Source organism: Pygoscelis adeliae, unplaced genomic scaffold (genome assembly GCF_000699105.1).
Source record: "Pygoscelis adeliae isolate BGI_AS28 unplaced genomic scaffold, ASM69910v1 Scaffold423, whole genome shotgun sequence".
In the NCBI taxonomy this organism is placed as follows: Eukaryota; Metazoa; Chordata; class Aves; order Sphenisciformes; family Spheniscidae; genus Pygoscelis; species Pygoscelis adeliae.
In genome coordinates, this window is record NW_008824415.1 from 128,779 (window position 1) to 145,381 (window position 16,603).

General features: G+C 57.4%; 1 protein-coding gene across 1 annotated transcript in view; it reads left to right on the forward strand.

The window, feature by feature from the left end:
- Positions 1-6,393: 6,393 nt before the first annotated feature.
- Positions 6,394-16,603, forward strand: part of MYRF (myelin regulatory factor) — a 41,650-nt gene continuing 31,440 nt past the window's right edge. The window contains exons 1-4 of the mRNA XM_009320871.1: positions 6,394-6,529; positions 11,653-11,740; positions 12,566-12,892; positions 16,505-16,565. Coding sequence (XP_009319146.1) covers positions 6,394-6,529; positions 11,653-11,740; positions 12,566-12,892; positions 16,505-16,565 — 612 coding nt within the window. The remainder of the gene's footprint in view (positions 6,530-11,652; positions 11,741-12,565; positions 12,893-16,504; positions 16,566-16,603) is intronic.

A 16,603-nucleotide genomic window follows, 5' to 3' on the forward strand; every position in this document is an offset into this window, starting at 1 on the left:
GGCACTGGCGGTGAGTGGAGATAAGAAAGGGAGCATTCAGGTCGGGCGCTGAGGAGGGCAGCCAGACTTGGAGGAGTGTGGGGCTGCAGCGTCGTCTCCCGAATGGAAGTGGTGAAAGTCCAGACGCGCGGGGCAGAGCCCCACGGGGCAGAGCCCCGAGGAGTGAGCTGGGAATGAATGACCTTATGCTGGCCTGGACAGAAGGCTCTAAGAGGTCTTTTAATCTATTGATCTAATGACTCATACAATTTGTGTAATTTCCTTGCCTTCCCACTCTTCCCTCATAACTCGGCTCTTTGTCACAGTTCTGGCTGGCAGCAAGACAGACTTGTTCGCTCAGGACCTACACGCTGCTTTCCCCAGCAGGTGCTTTAAAACAGCAGCAGCGTGTGATCTCTGCTCTGGTGGAAGGAGCTGGGCGAGCGGTGCCGGGAAGCAGCAGCAGGACAACTCCCTCCTGTCGTCCTCTGCGCTGGAGGGAGACGGAGGGAGCAGAGGAGGGATGGCTTCCAGAGGTCTGCCCGGGCCAGGTAGCAGGAGAGGGCTCTCGATTTAGTTCGCGGGTCCCTGACCTTCCTCATGCGGCTCTTCTGCGCTCAGTCCTTTGTGAGAAGGTCTTACCTGTTGTCATCTGTCCCTTGTGCTTCTGCGCCCGCAGCTTAGGCAGTGATAAACCCTGCAGCTCAGATAAACCTGCCATGAGGTTTATCTCCCTTTGGGCACATCTCGCCCTTATTTCAGCCCCAGTATTTGCCTCCGCTTTTCTAATGCTTGGAGGCGACTCGTTCTGCGCGTCGAGAGCCTGAGGAGCTGTTCTGCCTGCGGGAATGTGTGCAGTCAATGCCTCCCACCTCCCCGGGCGCGGGGTGACCTCCTCATCCTCTCCTCCCTGTGCTGCCCTCCCCACGCAGCGTCCTCGAGCAGCGTGCCAGGCACCTTCCCGCTTGGTTTGTACCGCTCCAGACAGCACGCTGCTTTGAAGTGAGACCCAGAACACACAGAGAGCTTGCAGGGTGGATGGGATCCAAGCAGCACGTTTGGTATCTGATTTGTATTGTCTGGTAACTGTTTGCTAAATCCCTGGTGCAGGAACTATGTTCCGGTGCAGGAGACAGCTCACAGTTAGTCAGAAAATGCAAACAACAAATTTTTTTTTTAAAAAAAAAAAGAAACCTCAGTTTCGGTCTGAAAGCCTATATGGGAATAGCCAGCATGGCAGTAATCCCTAGGGATTTTTTTTTTAAATAATTATTTTAATTGCATCGTTACTTGTTATTTATTGTGGGTGGCTAGAGAAGCTTAGCTTAGCTCAGGAAAAGGCAAAGCGTGAAGGTGACTGAGCTAGTCCACCAACACCTTGTTGAAAAGTAGCTTTCTCGGAGCAGAGGTCTCTTTAGCCTGGTAGTTAAGGGTATGGAGGTACGTCGTGCAAACGAAGATGAGGAACTGAAGGGTGGAAATGGATTAGCGTGGCCCCTTCCTCGGGAGGTGAATTAATCAGCTGAAGCCTAATTCAGAACTGCATCTGTCCGAAGGATGTGTCCTCTACGGTGAGAAACTGTGGGCTTGGCGGGGGACGCTTTGAGTAAAATTCTGTGGTCTGCGTGACTCAGGGATATAATGGTTGGTATTGTCTTGAGATGGATGAAATCAGAGGGGAATGGTGTCCACTGTGTCCTTTGGTCCATCCCTCTCTCAGGAGCACAAGGAGGGCAAGAACTCCCAAGCAGGGCACATCAGCTCATGAATCAACCCTGGGCCGAAGCCAAGCGGCAGAGCAGGAGGGTTCTCGCTGGATCGTTTGCACAACCCCATCGCTGCTGTCTAGCCCAGCGTGCGCCGGCTGCGGGAGTGCCTGCAAACACACCGTTTATGCCCCACAGCTGCCGAGTAAGACTCAGGGCGCTGAAGCAGGATGCGTTGAATCTCCTCCTTGTTTCCTCCTTGGGGAAAGAAATGACTGCCCTGTACCTGTGTGCCTGACTGGTCCACTTCTCTTGGTCGCGTTGCTCTGCTCTTAGATGCTGGGAAGTGGTCCTGGGTCTCGGGAGGTTTGTGCCACGTGTGTAGCAGAGGTAGATGAGGGTTTACTGCAGCGATGGTAGAGGGAACCCAACGATGTAAGAAGCTTTTGGTGCCCGTTGTGATTTTCGCAGGAGTCAATTCTGGAGCAAATGCCATTGCAGCATAGCGCTGAGAGCAAGTGCTGGATGGTTGCACGTCCCAGCTGTGTGAGGAGAAGGAAGAGCCTGATGACCTGACACTCCTGCTTGTGAAAGTTCGGTGTTGGTTGCACAAAAGTAGTGATGGCCCTCCCCAAGCCCTGGCAAAAGCCCCATCTAGATAAATCGCTCTGCCTTCTTACGCTCAGTCTCCTCTGGAGGCTGTCCAAAGTGGACAGGAGAGACCTTGTTGCCTCCCAGTTAGAAGGGAGGAACGAGATGCCCGATCTGGACGTGGTGTTCCAGGCGATGCTTGGCTGCCTGTAGGTTTGTATTCTGTTGCCGTTTGATTATTAATCTTCCTGCCTAAGGATTGTTTTGTGCTGGGGGGTTTCCAGGAGAGGCAGCGCGGCTCCAAGTCCCGAGTCCCCCATGTGTGTGGTGTGCACGTCTTCAGAATTGGGCCGAAAGAGGCGTCCGGAGTGGCTCCTGGATCTCCGAGTTTCCTAAGAGCCTAAAAAAAGTGTTGGTGGCCCTGCAGCGTCGGTGTCCAGGGACTGTGTCCCTGGGCTCCCTCCCTGGCAGTAGCAGAGCAGCAGTGACATTGCTCGGCCATCTGCCGTCAGCCTTGTCAAGTCCCCGTGCCTCTCTGAGTCTTTATTGCCTCTCCCGGTCACTGCCGAGAATGGCAAGGCTCTGGGCAGCTGGGTCATAGTCTCTTCTTAAAGCCGGTATGTAGCTGGCAATAAATATATATATATTTTTTTTCTTGTATTGCCGATATGCTCTGGTAATAATTCACACTGAAGAAAGTTTATGCTGATAGCGAAAAGAGCTGTGCTGGATCTTCGCTGCCACGACGGTGCCAGGGAGCTCATGCCCATAGGTGTTACCCTATAGAAAAAGGTCACTCCTGTCCCCCAAAACTTGCAATCTAGGTAAAGTTAGTGGGCTGCAGAGAGGAGCACACAAGAGCGGAAGCTTTGGCTTACGTCTCCTTTCTTACTGTCCAGTCCTTTAACTGCAGCCCGCTAAAGCCTGGTGAAGCGGGGCGGCCACGTGGCCGGTGTGCCGTGATCCCGCTCCGGGCACGGCTGGAGGAGCTGGGGCGCGTGCTGCTGCTCTGCCTTGGGTCAGGCGAGCCCAGCGGCACGAAGGAGCCTCAGCAGAAGGGATCCGGAGGCTGCGCTGGAAAAGCCTCTCTTCCTCCTGGGCTGGGGAATGGAGGTGCGAGGCTGGCAGAGTCAGCATCGTGCAGCCGTACATCCCTGTCGGTCCCGAGCTCGGGAAACGCCAGATGAAGTGGCCTTCTCTGGTCCTGTTGTCCCCCCCCTGCCAGCCCTCCAAGGCCCTCGGTCCAGAGAGGGAGATAAAGGCGTTGTCTTCTGCCTCTGCGGGACTCCAAACAAACAGGGCAATGTGCCCCCCTGGGCGGGCACCTTGGACCCCGCCAAATGGCGACGCTTGTGTGGGTGCTGCTGTTCCTGCCATCTTAGTGCATGAATGGACAAGCAGGGCATTGACGGCTGTGGGGACACACACAAATGCTCCACTGTGTCCCCTCTCACACCTTCCCCTCCTCCTCCTCGGCCCCGATGCCCGGAGGACAATGGCTCTATCCATGCCAAGGTTCACAGCTGGCAAGGGCGGAGGAGAGGCCAGGACAAGGGTGGAGAGCCGGAAGGAGAAGGGACTCGGGAGGGTCCGGAGGGATAACGGCTCTGGGAGGGAAGGGACGCGGGGAGATGGGGAAATTCGAGAGGGGCTGGAAGAGGTGAAGGTGCCGAGTGGTGGCTGGCGGAGAGGCCAGAGAGGGCAGTAGGAAGGAGGGAGAAGAAAGAGGAGGGCTCAGGAAGGTTTGGGAGGGAGGACGAGGCTCGGTCATCTCTTCTGTGTGGAGCTGCCCGCCTTTTCCCGCAGGGCTCCCTGGGGGACATGCCCATGCCCTTGCTGTGGCGCAGCTGGATGATTTCCTCTGGCTCCTCACGCCTATTCTGCCTCGGGATGTCTCTCACCACTCACCTTGTCCTCCCCAAGGCCCGGGAGATGGAGAGAGGGCATTATCTCTCTCTCTGTGCACCTATACAGGGCGTATATACTGGCTCGTATCCCCCTCCTGCTGGTATGTCAGGAATAGCCACGCTGCACAGCAGGTACAGGAGCGGGGGGTTGCTGTGGGCCTGAGCCAGGACACGTTAAATGTGTTAGGGACGCTTTCCAGCTTATCCAACGGCGCTTTTGTCAGGTATATTCTTCCGTGCATGTAAGCTAAGGAGCTGTGGGCCTGTGTGAGAGCAGAAGGGAGCTTTCCAGGGGACACGGAGATGCTGGTGTGTATGGCGCTACTGACTCTGGACGCTGGGCTGCAGGCTGGCGATGGTTTGCTTGTACCTCTTACCGATGCGGTCCGTTACTCTGACTGTTTTGCCACTGGTGCTGGTTCACAGTTTAGCCAGGTTGTTGCTCCAGGGTCTTCCTGGCCACTGGAGACCCTGTAACGCTTTTTACCCGCTACGGTGAATCTGGGGTCTTGGCTAAATCCCACCTGTCCCGTATCTCCCTTCCTTCTGATGCACTACGTTCTCTGCATCCCACCCTGGCCGGCATGGGAACACGATAGTTTCTCCTCTCAGGAGTGAGAGGATTAGACGTGGGAGCGGGGGTGCTGCCTGGGAGCTCACCGAGCGTGAAAGAGAGCTGCCAGGGAGGAGGGGGTCAGGTACAGGCGGGCTGGGTACAGTCTTGGCCTCTCCATGGAGGAGCCGCGGGGGGAAGGTGTGTGAGCGTGTACGTTCAAAGCCCCTCTCAGTTGCTCCGACCATTACTTCATTTCAAATACGCGACACACAAATTAGGCTCCCTGGAGCCCACACGTTCTGGGTAATGCCCAAATTCTCACGAACCCCCCATCTCCTTAGCCCCGAGCTTGGTGTTTTCGCCAGGATCTTGTCCCACAGACTCCCAGAGCTCAGCCTTGGCTGTGTTTCTGGTGTGACTTTGGATCTTGGGTTTTCTGCTCTGGCGTGAAAGGGGGATGCACGAGCTGCCCCATCGCTTTGGAGGGGTAGGGCTGTCCTGGGTGATGGGCTGACAAGGGAATGTCCCCAGGATGGGACACGGGGTGGTGGCTGTACCTCTGCATTCACCAGGACGGTCCTACCTTTTGTGATGGGAAGGGGCACGTGCTGTGTTTTCACGTGTGCGGGAGAAGGGTGTCCTAACGCGACTGAAACTGCTCAAGGATAGTATTTAGGAGTGAGTAACCAGCTGGTGTAGCTCAGCGTAGCTCCATCAGCGTCAGATCAAGTGAAGGCCCCTGAAGTCAAGCAGACGCATTCATTGACACCACGTAAAAGTTTCCCCCGCTGGCAGCCCGTGCAGACCCCAGCAGGCTGTCCTGGAGGGGCCGAAGGAAGACGATAGAGGGGTTGGCGTGAGGAGGGGCTCACCCCATGGAGGAACCGTGCTGCGGTTCAGGGAGGGGGCCTGGGAGCCCCCGGTCAGTGCCTCGGACAGCCGGGCCTTCGCTCTGGGGTGGTCCCGAGAGCGCTTTGGGGGAGATGGGGGAGTGGGCTGGCGTGGCGTCCCACTTCGGGTTACAGGAGCCACTGCTGCTGGGAGTGACTGGTTATCGTTACAGTCAGGTAATAAAGAGCATTAATTAAGGAGGAATGCTGGGCTGATATCTGGGGGGAGGCAGGAGCTGCGGGGTCGGGGTCCCTCCTGCCGCAGGGGATGCGTCTACCCCTCCGTACCCTCTGGGCAGCCCAGGGTTGGGCACGTGGAGCGGTGGGGACATAGTCCCGCTGTCCCTTCCGCGAGGAGCTCTGTCCCCGCGGCTGGCTCTCCCCGGCTGGCAGATGCGTAGCCCAGGTCTCTGGGCAGGGACAGGATTTTGTTGTGGCCCCTCGCCACGTCCCACTCCAGGCAGGGCAGGCATGGGAAGGACGCCATCCCCAACCGGAGCGGAGCAGGGCTCTCACGCTGGTTGCTCTTCGGGCTTCGCCCCGTGTGGCAGAGCCAGCCGGGCTCCTGCTGATGGGGAAGTGGGTCTGAAGCCGAGCGCCGGCCCCGCAGCTCCCTGGGCTTAGGTGCTGTTTGGTTAGCCAGCCATGGCACGGATTCCTCGTGCTCTCGGCCAGGCCGGCAGCCAATCCGCCAGCGCCAAAGGATAAACAGGGGAGGAAGCAGAAGGGGGTGCTGAGCAGCATGAGGCCCCGGGAATGTGCCGATGCGGCAGCCTGGCCTGCCGATTGCACAACCCCTCGAGCACGGCCGCGGGAACGTGCTCAGGGCTGCGCCGGGGCTCTGCACCTCGCTGCGGCACCGGCCGCCCCGGCGTGGCGTGCCGCTGCCGGGCTTCGCAGGTAATGCTGTGCTGTGCCAGGTAGTGGCTGGTGGGCCTTCATGCCCGGCAGCATTTGCTGAGGCTGGCTGCATTTGTCCTGCTCGGCTATGTATCCCACCAACGCTCGGCACCCGCTCCAGTGCGTGCTGGAGAGCCGCTGGGAGAGGGAACGCTGCACCTTGCCGTCCTGCTCCGTCAGCCAGGAGTCTCCTGGGGTCTCCTGGGCCTGTTCCACCGTGCCCCCGCTGGATATTTTGTTATTGCCTCCCTGTTCAGCAGTAATTCTGTCACCAGGGTTCTCCGTGCCTCAGTTTCCCCATGAGATTGGGCAGGTGGATGCGCTTTGCCGGTTGCAGCGACCGGCTGAAGGACCGTACCAAAAGCTATGGGCTCTCCGGCACGCTCCAGCCGCCTGCGCTGTACCACCAGCACCGTGTCCACGAGCCTCCTCTCTCCGCTGTGCTGTATCTGACGGCTCCCCGGCCCGCTATGGACGGGAGCGAGCCGCGTGCCCTTTGCACCAGGTTTCAGGTGAAGGTTTGCGCGCAGCGGGATAATGGACCTGGCCCGTCTGTAGGTCAAGGACTTCAAAGCGAAGGGCCGGTGCCACCGTCTCCTGCAGGCTGCTCCCTCTCCTGGCTGTGCTGCACGCCGGGCACTGCCCGGCGCGGCGCTCGATTCAAAGGCAGCACAGCAGTGCTCCTCCAAAGCCCCGGGACCGCAGACGCTTGCCTCCGTCCCGGCCACGCTGGGACTGCTGGAGCTGCTCCTCGTCCTGCCTGAAGTGAACGCGGGGCAGCCGGTGGAGGCTGGCCCCGCTCCGTTTTGGAGAAATAGGTGGACTTTCAGGCCAGGCCGTGGTGGAGGCCGTCGCTTGCGCCTGTCTCTTTTGGGAACCAGGCTAGGGCTGAGGTGGCGGGACATGGAAACATGCGGCAGGCAGGCTTACCAGGGTCTATGGCTTTTCGTTGGTCTTCGTTGCAGTCCTCTTCTCGCTGGCTTTCACAGCGCTCGGCTCAGAGCACGGTGCTTCATTTGTAATTCAAACCTGCAAACCCCCAAGCGGGTCCCTGAAACCCAGAATAAAAATCCACCCTCCGGTACGTGGCTTCAGTGCCACGGGGAGGCTCTGGGCCTGGCACAGCCTCTTCTCTTCCTCCTCGTCATTGGTGTCCCCCCACTCTTCGCTGATGTTCCCCAGCCCCTGAAAACGGGTTGACCTCATTGTCATCTCCAGGTTCCCACATCTGGTTCCCATTAGCAGATCCCAGGACGAAGTTCTTCAGCTCTCTCCCTTCCTCCCACCCCCAGGTGACCCAGGCAGGATTATGGGTGATTAGAAGACAGGCAACAGAGCAAGAATAGGTGGGGGAGGGACTGTTATAAATAGAAATACCATAAACTTATCAGCCTATCACTCGAGGTAAATTCTGGTTTTAATCTCTCAGACCTGTAAATATGACGACTCACGGGGGCCAGACGCCGTTAACTCTTTCAGAGCCCCGTGGCCGCGTTGCCCGTCTCTGATGGGAAGCGGGATGCGGCGGAGCACCCGAAAATGGGACGGGGAGCAAGTTCTTGAGCCGAGAGGATGTCGCCAGGAGGGGCGAGCTGGCAGACCCGCGCTGTCGGAGCAGGGGCAGGGAGGAGACGGCGGTGTGGGAAACACCTCCGTTTGGATGTCGATCGTGTTTGGAGGTTTGGGGAAGGCAGAGAAAACCAGTCCAAACATTGGGATTCCTGACATTCTCACACGTACGGGGGCCTCTGCTCGCCCGGCTCTGCTCGCGAGGAGGGTGCTGCGGGTTTAACATCTTGTTCTTCAGGCAAAGTTTACTTTTTGGGGGATCTCCTCAACCCTTTTGCAAGAGGAGGGGTTAGAAAGCGGAGCAGACGGAGGGGTGACGTGGTGTGAGAGCGGGGTGGCAATGCGGGGGCCAAGAGGAGGGGAGGACAGGACATAGGGACCTGGCAGGTTTGGGAGTTTCTTTGTAGCGGCACCAGCTGAAGGAGTTGTGAAATAGAAGGTTGTCCCGGAAGACTTTGGCCTGAGGAGTCTCCGTGTCTGTACAGGAGGTCAGAGTGTTAAAAGTGGCTGAATTACTTGGTCCTGGTACCCTCCTGCCCCGGGATGTTCACTGTGTGCAGAGAGCACGAAGAAGCTGGTTTGCAAGACCTCTTTGGGCAGCTCTGTGGGTGCCTGCGGCACCTCTCCCAGCTTGCTGCTCCGGGATGGAAGGCAGAATTCATCCTGCTGAGCTTCGGGGACACCAAAGGGGTTACAGGTGACAAGAGCTCTCACACACTCTTTGGAGCAGACGCTGGCGCAGGGACAGGGCTCTAGACAGGAGGTGCTACGTGGGGATTGCTGCTGTTCCCACAGTGAGAGGGCAAATGCCGACAGCGTGGGGAAACTCAGAGCTTCCCTGGGCTCCTCCGTCTCTCTCTTGCTGGGACGAGGAGATGTGGGAGTCTGTCTCGTGCAGAGCCATGTGGATGTCGAGCTTCCCGGGGTCCTTCCTCGGTGGCTTCCTGCTTCTTCCTAATCCCCGCTTCGGAGGGGGAAGGAGCGTTGTTAGTGTTGTTAGGAGCTCGTGACTCTATGGAGAAGTATGAGCTTTTAATTAATCACCTAAGCTGGCTTTTGGTAAGAGCCTGGCCTGCGTGGAAGCTACGGGCGGTGGGATGTTCCTTGTGCAGCTTTGCCAGCGAGACCCACCGCCCTGACATCCCTGTTTCGTCGTAGCTGGTGGAAGCGCCTTTGTCCCCAAGCTGAGGAAAATCCTTTCTTTTTAGCGGGCCAGCCCCTTCCCATCGCACACGCGCAGCCGGACCCCGCCACGGCTGTTATCACATCTCTAACAGCTCCGCAGCGGCGCAGCTGACGCACCTCTCACGTCACGGTGCTTGTCTCACCCTTCGCCTGGGTCTCAGCTGAGGGCTCCTGAAGGTGACTTTTAAGACAAGGTAGCAAAGAAATAGGAAAGCCCAGCAGCACTGCTGTCTGTTGAAAGCCTCCTGTCCTTTCTGGGTAGGTCCTGGGCTCCTCTTCCACTGTGGAGAAGCTCCTGGAATTTGGAGGTGTGAGGGAAACCCACTGGGGTCAGTCATCTTGAGAACTTCTCTTGGACAGACTCAGTAGCTTGTGGAAAGGCAGAAAAACTGGTAAAGTGCCTTTTTTGCTTCTTTGAACCTGGGTCCCAACCCTGGGACTTGGGATGAAGGCAAGTTTTCTGCTAGCTTTTGTGGTGGATGTTTGCCAAGCACATCGTGTGATTCATAGCGCAGACTCTTTGGCCAAGAGCGAGGCAGCGGAGAGCGGGGAGCGCTCACCCCCTGGCCAGAAGGGTTTTAGCCGATGTTAAGGGGTCACAGTGGCCGAGGAGCGGCTGCTCGTAGAAGAGGTGCCTCGGTAGAGCCAGGCGTGGTGAAGTGTCGGGAGCAGGCTATAGCAGAGGTCCTCGGGGATGAGCGAGGGACGCGAGCACCCACGGTGCTGGCCATCCGTGAGCTCTTCCAGTCAACTGGAACTCAAAGCAGGACAACGGCATGGTTGCTACCACGTCACTGCAACTTCAGGAGAGGACGTGGCTGTCACGAAGGAGTACCGCCGTGCTGACCTGGGGTCTGCAACTATATAAACGAGGTGCTGGCACAGCTCGGGACCTCATGGGCTCTGCCTGCCCTGTCCTCTTCTCGCCACGATGCTAGCCTGGCAGCAGCATCGCCTGTCCCTGCTCCAGACGCATCTTTTCGTAGCAAGAGTTCTCATGGGAGAACTTCACCACCTTCTCCCCCAAGTCCCCGGGCTCTGCCGCGGAGGCGCGTGGCGCACAAAGGGTTAGGTGTCTCGCAAGTGAACGGCTACCCAGGTTTTTCCCCTCTAGCCAGGGTTACTAAGGGAGAGATCCCTCCGTCCGCGCACACACCCTGTCCGTTTGGCAGAATTCCTAGCTGGATTTATTTCTGCCGATTTGCTTGTCTTGGTATGAAAGGGATTTGCAGAGGGGAGAGCTGCAATTGGCCGGGGGTGGGCCGAAACCCCCCGCTCTGGGTTTTGCGGTTCAACGGCTGACCTTTCCCCAGCGCATGGTCTGCGGGGGGAGGCAGGGGTCAGGGTCTTCTCCTGGGCAAGGGACGACGCGCTTTAACGTGGAGCCGCGGGGTCTTTCAGGAAGGGCCGTCTTCGTTATCTGAGCTCGGGGAGGTGGGGGGAGCTGGGCCTTCTCTTCCACTTTCTTGGCAGTGTCTTTGGCACCGAGGGCTGGCACCGACCCCAGAGGGCTGCAGACTCCCACTTCAGAGAGACAGATAAAGAAAGCACTTTCTGTCAACAAAACCCGGCCCAGCTTCCCCAGAACAGGAGAGGGGAGGAGGAGCCCTCCGGGAGAAAGGAGAGGGAAGTCCACCGCTTGCCCGTGCAGGAGAGCAGAGGGAGGAGGGCTCCTGCGGGGTCGGGAGCTGATCCAGAGCTGTCATGGCAGCAGCGGAGAAATTCCAGCGCGTTCTGCAAAGCGGAGGCGAGGGTTCAAAGGGAAGGCAACCAACTTTCCCAGAGCACCCCCTGAAGCCCACGCGTACCGCCCTGCCTCTGCGGGGACTGCTCTCTCCCGCGGCCTGCAAAGGGGAGCCCCTCCAGCAGCCCCGGCGAGGCCAGCGGCTCTTGCAGCTTTGCTGACAAAGCTGTTGCAGGCCGCGTCAGCGCCAAGTTGGTGGTGGTGGTGGTGGTGGTTGGGCAAGACAAAGCTCTCGTGCTCTGTGGAGCCATGTGTCTTGCGTAGCTCAGGCCCTGACCCCGTGTTCTCCCTTCTCCCGTGTGTCCTGAGCCTGGCCGCGGGAAGCCCTTGTGTCCCACGGCCAGAGCGTAGCTTGCAAATTGCTGTAGACAAACCCCACCGGTGTGTCCGACTTCCCCGGTGGCGTCACCGCCCTGGCTTGTCCCACGCGCCCCATCTCTGTCTGCTTTTACACTGGGATGCAGATGGGTATGGACAGATGGCAGTCCTCAAACTGAAGGATCTGCTGACCTTCTCAGATCAGTTTCTTGACTCCGTAAAGGTCTGGTGGTGTTTCTGACCTGCGAAACACGGGCCTTTCGTGTCCTTCTCATGGCTCATGCTTCCACCTCCTCTCCACTCGCAGGCCACGACATTAATGGAGCTCTGGAACCATCTAACATCGACACTAGCATCCTGGAAGAGTACATCAGCAAGGAGGACTCACCAGATATGTAAGTGCTTCCCTTGCTCCGCAGCAGGAACAGTGTTCACTGTTGTTTTCTGTGGAGACATGTTGAGCAATTTCCAGCCCTGCAATTCGAGGAATCGTTTAGAAATCACTGTGCACCCTGGCTGCGCCTCTGTCCCTCCTAGAGTCCTCCTTTATTGCTCTTTGCTCCCTTATTCATTTGAAGTTCTTCCTCCTGTCTCTTCCCGCCTTCTTGCCTTTGAATTTCCCCAGTCTCTTCTGTCCCCTCTCTTTCCCCTCCTGAGGCCACCGCAGAGGACTTTTCCTTAATTCGAGCGATGGGAAAGCAAGCGCTAGAAGCTCAGTGTGAAAGCTTAAATCCCCGGCGCGACACGAGCGTGGAGAAGGGAAGGGTCTCCCTGTGTGCGCCGACACTGGCAAAGAGGGGGGGAGCAGACCTGGACAGCAGCCAGGGTGGTCTGGGCGGCAGGGTGGGAGCGGGATCTTTGGGGCTGACGTGACCAAGCGGCTTCCCTGGGCTAGCCTGGAAGCTGAAGCACGGTGAGCAGATCCTGCTGTCTTCACAAGCTTTGAGGTTGGAGTCCTGGGCGCTTCTGGCCTTCGCAGCTCCACAGGTGGAATTTGCGCCCTTGGGGTTGCATCAGTCCCACCAACCCAGGTGACTGACCTGCCTCCCTGTACGCTCCTGCTGGTGCCACCACAATGCTGCCTGTTTTGCGATTTTCTGGGTGTCCCAGAGCACCTGAGTGGCTCCGTCCCCATCGCTGCATGGCTGGGGAGGGGAGGGGCGGGCAGAAAGTACCGTCTACCTGTCCCTCTGCTGAGGTTGTCCCCTTCTCTCTCTCAGCTGTTTCCCTGACATCCCTGCTTCCGCCAGCTATGCACACCCCCAGCCCTCCAGCTCAACCACCATCAACGCGCCTCTTGCCAGCTCCATCGCCAATGTGACCAACCCCACTTCCAGCGGTTCCCTCCACCTTCCTCCCCCCGGCAGCCAGATCCCAATCCGACATGGTCCTCTTCTGGCCAACCCCTGTGGACCCGGCTACGGTGCTCACCTCAACTGCAATAACAACAATGGCATGGTGGTGCCCAAGGGCTACCTTGGTGGCCACTGCCTAAACAACGTGGTCCCTCCAATCAAATCAGAGCCCAAGGCCTCCTACGCACCTGGGTAAGTGGGGTTGGGGTGGCAGAACAAGGGCAAATGGTGGGACAAGTGCTCCTCCAGGCTGGTGGGGCCTGGAGGGTTGGTGTAGTTTGTCCCACAGTGTCGTGTCAGCCTGTATGAAGCCCTTGCTTCACAGAGAGATGCTTTTTTACAAGCGTAAAAAAGTTTCCTGCAAGGTTGTTTGGTAGATCTTGTCTGTATGCATCGAGTTAGAGAGGATCAGTAACATCCCCCATGTCTGCAGGTGGTGGTGGAGCTGTCGGCTCTGGGTGACCAGGATACCTACACTGCACATCTACAAGTGTGTGATGGGAGAATATTGTAGCGTTGTTTGGTTTTTTTTAAGAAGGAAGAGACACAGAATAAATTTGAACAAGACAAAATTCAGTCTCCCGGATGTTCCCATGACTATCCCAGGGGAAGATGTTAACTAAACTGGGCAGAGAGATGTACTTCTCTTGGCCTGATGTTGTAGATACTCCACTTAAGAGAAGAAAAAGGTGGCACCTGAGCTGGATTTGTACTCCTTTGCAACGAGCTCTGGATGCGGACCTGGGGAAGGGGAAGAGGATGACCGGGTTTTAGTATTCCTGATGGGCTCAACTGGTCAATTAGTCCTGAGAGGAGAAAAGCTGTGGTTCCTGCTCTCTGGGATGGCCTTGCCCAGAACAGATGGGAAGGGAACGACCCTGGCAGGCTGGGAGAGCGCAGCGACGTGGCAGCTGCCATCTGCAGTGGCCCAAGGGGCCAGACAGAGACCATGTCAGCAGAGAGCACTTTGGCAGGCATGGCACGCTGAGAGGGGTGGCTCTACGGTGGTGTCTGGGATAGGAGCTGGCACGCATAAAGCTTTACAGCCTGGAGACCCAAAGGGAAGAACGTGTCTGGTCTCTTCCTCCTCATGCACCTCTCCGGTCCGTGCTGCTCTCCCCCAGTCATAGGGGAGACATCAAGAAGATGATCTGAAGCTGGACAGATGAAAATCAAAGTGTGCAGCAGCATATTCATCAGCAGGAGGCCTTGGCAGCTGGCAACAGGCATACCACGAGGAGCTGTGCCATGGTCCAACCTGTCTCTCTAGCACAGGTGATGGGTGACCCTGATGCGCTCTCTGCACGGCCAGTCTCTGTGCCTTCTCCAGTGGAGATGGTGGATGTAAGGGACGAGGAGGCCAGGATGGCCCCGGGACTGCTCATCTCTGCAAGCCCTGGCTTTTCTCCCTCTGCCCTGTGCCCTCTAGTGTTGCCAGCAAGTATGGCGTGGCGATTCCCAGATTTGGAAGCCTCCAGCACACTGAACCAATGATTCGGCCATAAAGCAGCTCCACTGGGATGGCTTTGGCCCTTTGGATGAACTTGGAAAGATCTTCCAGAAGGAGACAAGCTAAACAAAATCTGCCCTTATTTTATTCCCAGACCGGGGAGTTCTCCCTTGCAGTGTACCCAGAAGGCTACGTGCAGCTTAGGGGGGACCATGCCCGAAAACATGATGTGATGCCTTATCACGTCCCTTTCTTCTGCGTGCATCTGGCATTCTCCAGGATGTGAGAGGACGTGAGTAAGGATCATGGCTTGCTATTAGAAGTGGAGACCTTGGTTTGGATGTAGATGAACTGGGTCAGCTTTGATAGCAGCATTTCTTCAGCATCCCGGAATGACTCTTCTCCGTTGTACAAGGCTTTTCCCGGAGGAGCAATGTCTCACGTGTTGGATACCAACAAACCCTTCCCTTGGACTGGGCACATCCACACTACCTCCCTGTGTGAATTCTGCGGTGTCCACCTTTCTGCTGCAAGGCCTTTTCCAGCCTCCAGGATTCCCTGAACTGTCCCGGGCCCTTTTGTTACTGGCCAAAATTTGGCTTGCTGAGGCACAAATCCTGATAAATTTGTAGGAAATATAGTATGAAGTCATGGCCAGCGTGGCAAGGAGCCTGGAAGTAAGGCTGGTGATAGATGCTCCAGACCAAGCGTAGGAGGGGAGTGGTGGAAAGGTGCTACAGGTGAAAGTGGAGGATGAGGGAAGTATGGTGAGGGTGCTTCGTTGGCGTTACCCTGCCTCATCCTCTCCAGCTACTGCTGTGCACCACTTACCATGGAGAACCCGTTTACTGGGTCTTGGGCTCCTCTGGTGCAGGAAGGTCCTGGTGGGTGTCCCGGTTTGCAGCTGTAGTTGTGGGTGCCGTCAGGAGCAGAGTTTCAGGGAGGCGTGTGCGCGGTGTACGGCACCTTTCCTCCCCACAGCCCCAAGGGCCTCGTTTGCTTTCTGGCCAGCTTTCATCCCAGGAGCACTGGTTTGCCTGGGATTATTTTGCAGCTGCAAAGCTGAGGGTGCACGATGGGGGAATGGGAAAGGATCCCCGCTGAAAACCCACTTGTGGTGAGGAAGGAGGTGTCAGGAGACGGGGAGGAAAACAGACGTGTTTGTCTTAGATGGAGCAGACTTTGCCAAGGTGCTGGGGCTTGCTGAGGCTGTGTGTCACTGGCGATGGAGCGGATATGAATGGGCAGACAAGATACCTCCCTGCCAAGGATCTCCACAGGACGAAGCATGCTGCAAACACGAAAGTGAAGTGAGCTTTTCTCTGGAGCACGGGCAACGACTGCTCCAGCCACCAGAGCCACAGTCTCCCTGCCCATCTCTGCTGCAGCTTTGGCTTGCAGTGACCGTGGCTCAGTCTAGCTGGGAGCAGGGCCTCGACTTTTTCCGTGCACTTGATCTCCAGAATGTTGCTAGAGAAGAACCAGTGTCTGAGACAGGCAAGTCCTTTACTTGTGCACCAGGGTGGTGGAGATTCTACCCTGGCCTGAAGATGTGTGAGGCCCCAGCTTCTGCTGCAGTGGGATGCGCGTTGAGGAGGGGCTGCGAAAAGAAAAATTGGTTCAAATGAATTTCCAAGGAGGTGCTTTGGCAACGGCTGAAGAGCCCAGCTGCCTGGAGTCTGTGCTGGCTCGAGGTAAAATAAGGAAGGATGCAGGAGCTAACCAGCTCCCTGCAGTGCATCTGTGCTGCCACTGCACACGACAGGGCTGGTCCTCAGTCCTGCCGTCCCCGAGCCGTGGGTGTGCTGGAGAAGGCAGCTGAGAGCTCCCCCTTTTATTTGGTTGCATTTTGCAGTCAGGGCCAAATCCTGCTCCTGGTGATGTTGGAGTAGAGCCAGGGTGATACAGCCAGCAGCTGTGGTGGTGCTCAGGTTCGTACAGGTCACAAGGCAGAATCCATCCCGTGGGCTTCCCAGCCTTGGCTTTTGTGCATCGGATCCCAGGCCCCAGCCCAGCTCCCCCAGAGCCTCCCATTTACCCGTGGCGAAGCACACGGTCTTTCTCTGGGGAACGGATAAATTTCTGCTTGGCTTCTTTTAACTGGAGGTCTCGTTGGCAGGTCAACAAAACGTCTGTCCCTGCTCCTGGGGTCCAGGGAACCGCTGTGGGGAGCGGGGTAGCAGTGACAGCTATGGCGGTCCCGAGCTCACCTCCTGGACACGCTCGGGGTGACGGGGATCTGCTGCGGGTGCAAGCTGGGATTCCCGACCAGTTTTTGATCAAACTGGACCGCTCGGTTGTGCTGGAAGCTGGTTTAAAATGACCTTCCCTTTTCTTTCCCCATTGCTCTGCAGCACTTTACCTGACTCACCCCCGGACTCTGGATCAGAAGCCTACTCCCCTCAGCAGGTGAATTTTAAGTGCTTAAAAGGGGGGGGGGGGGGGGGGAAAAA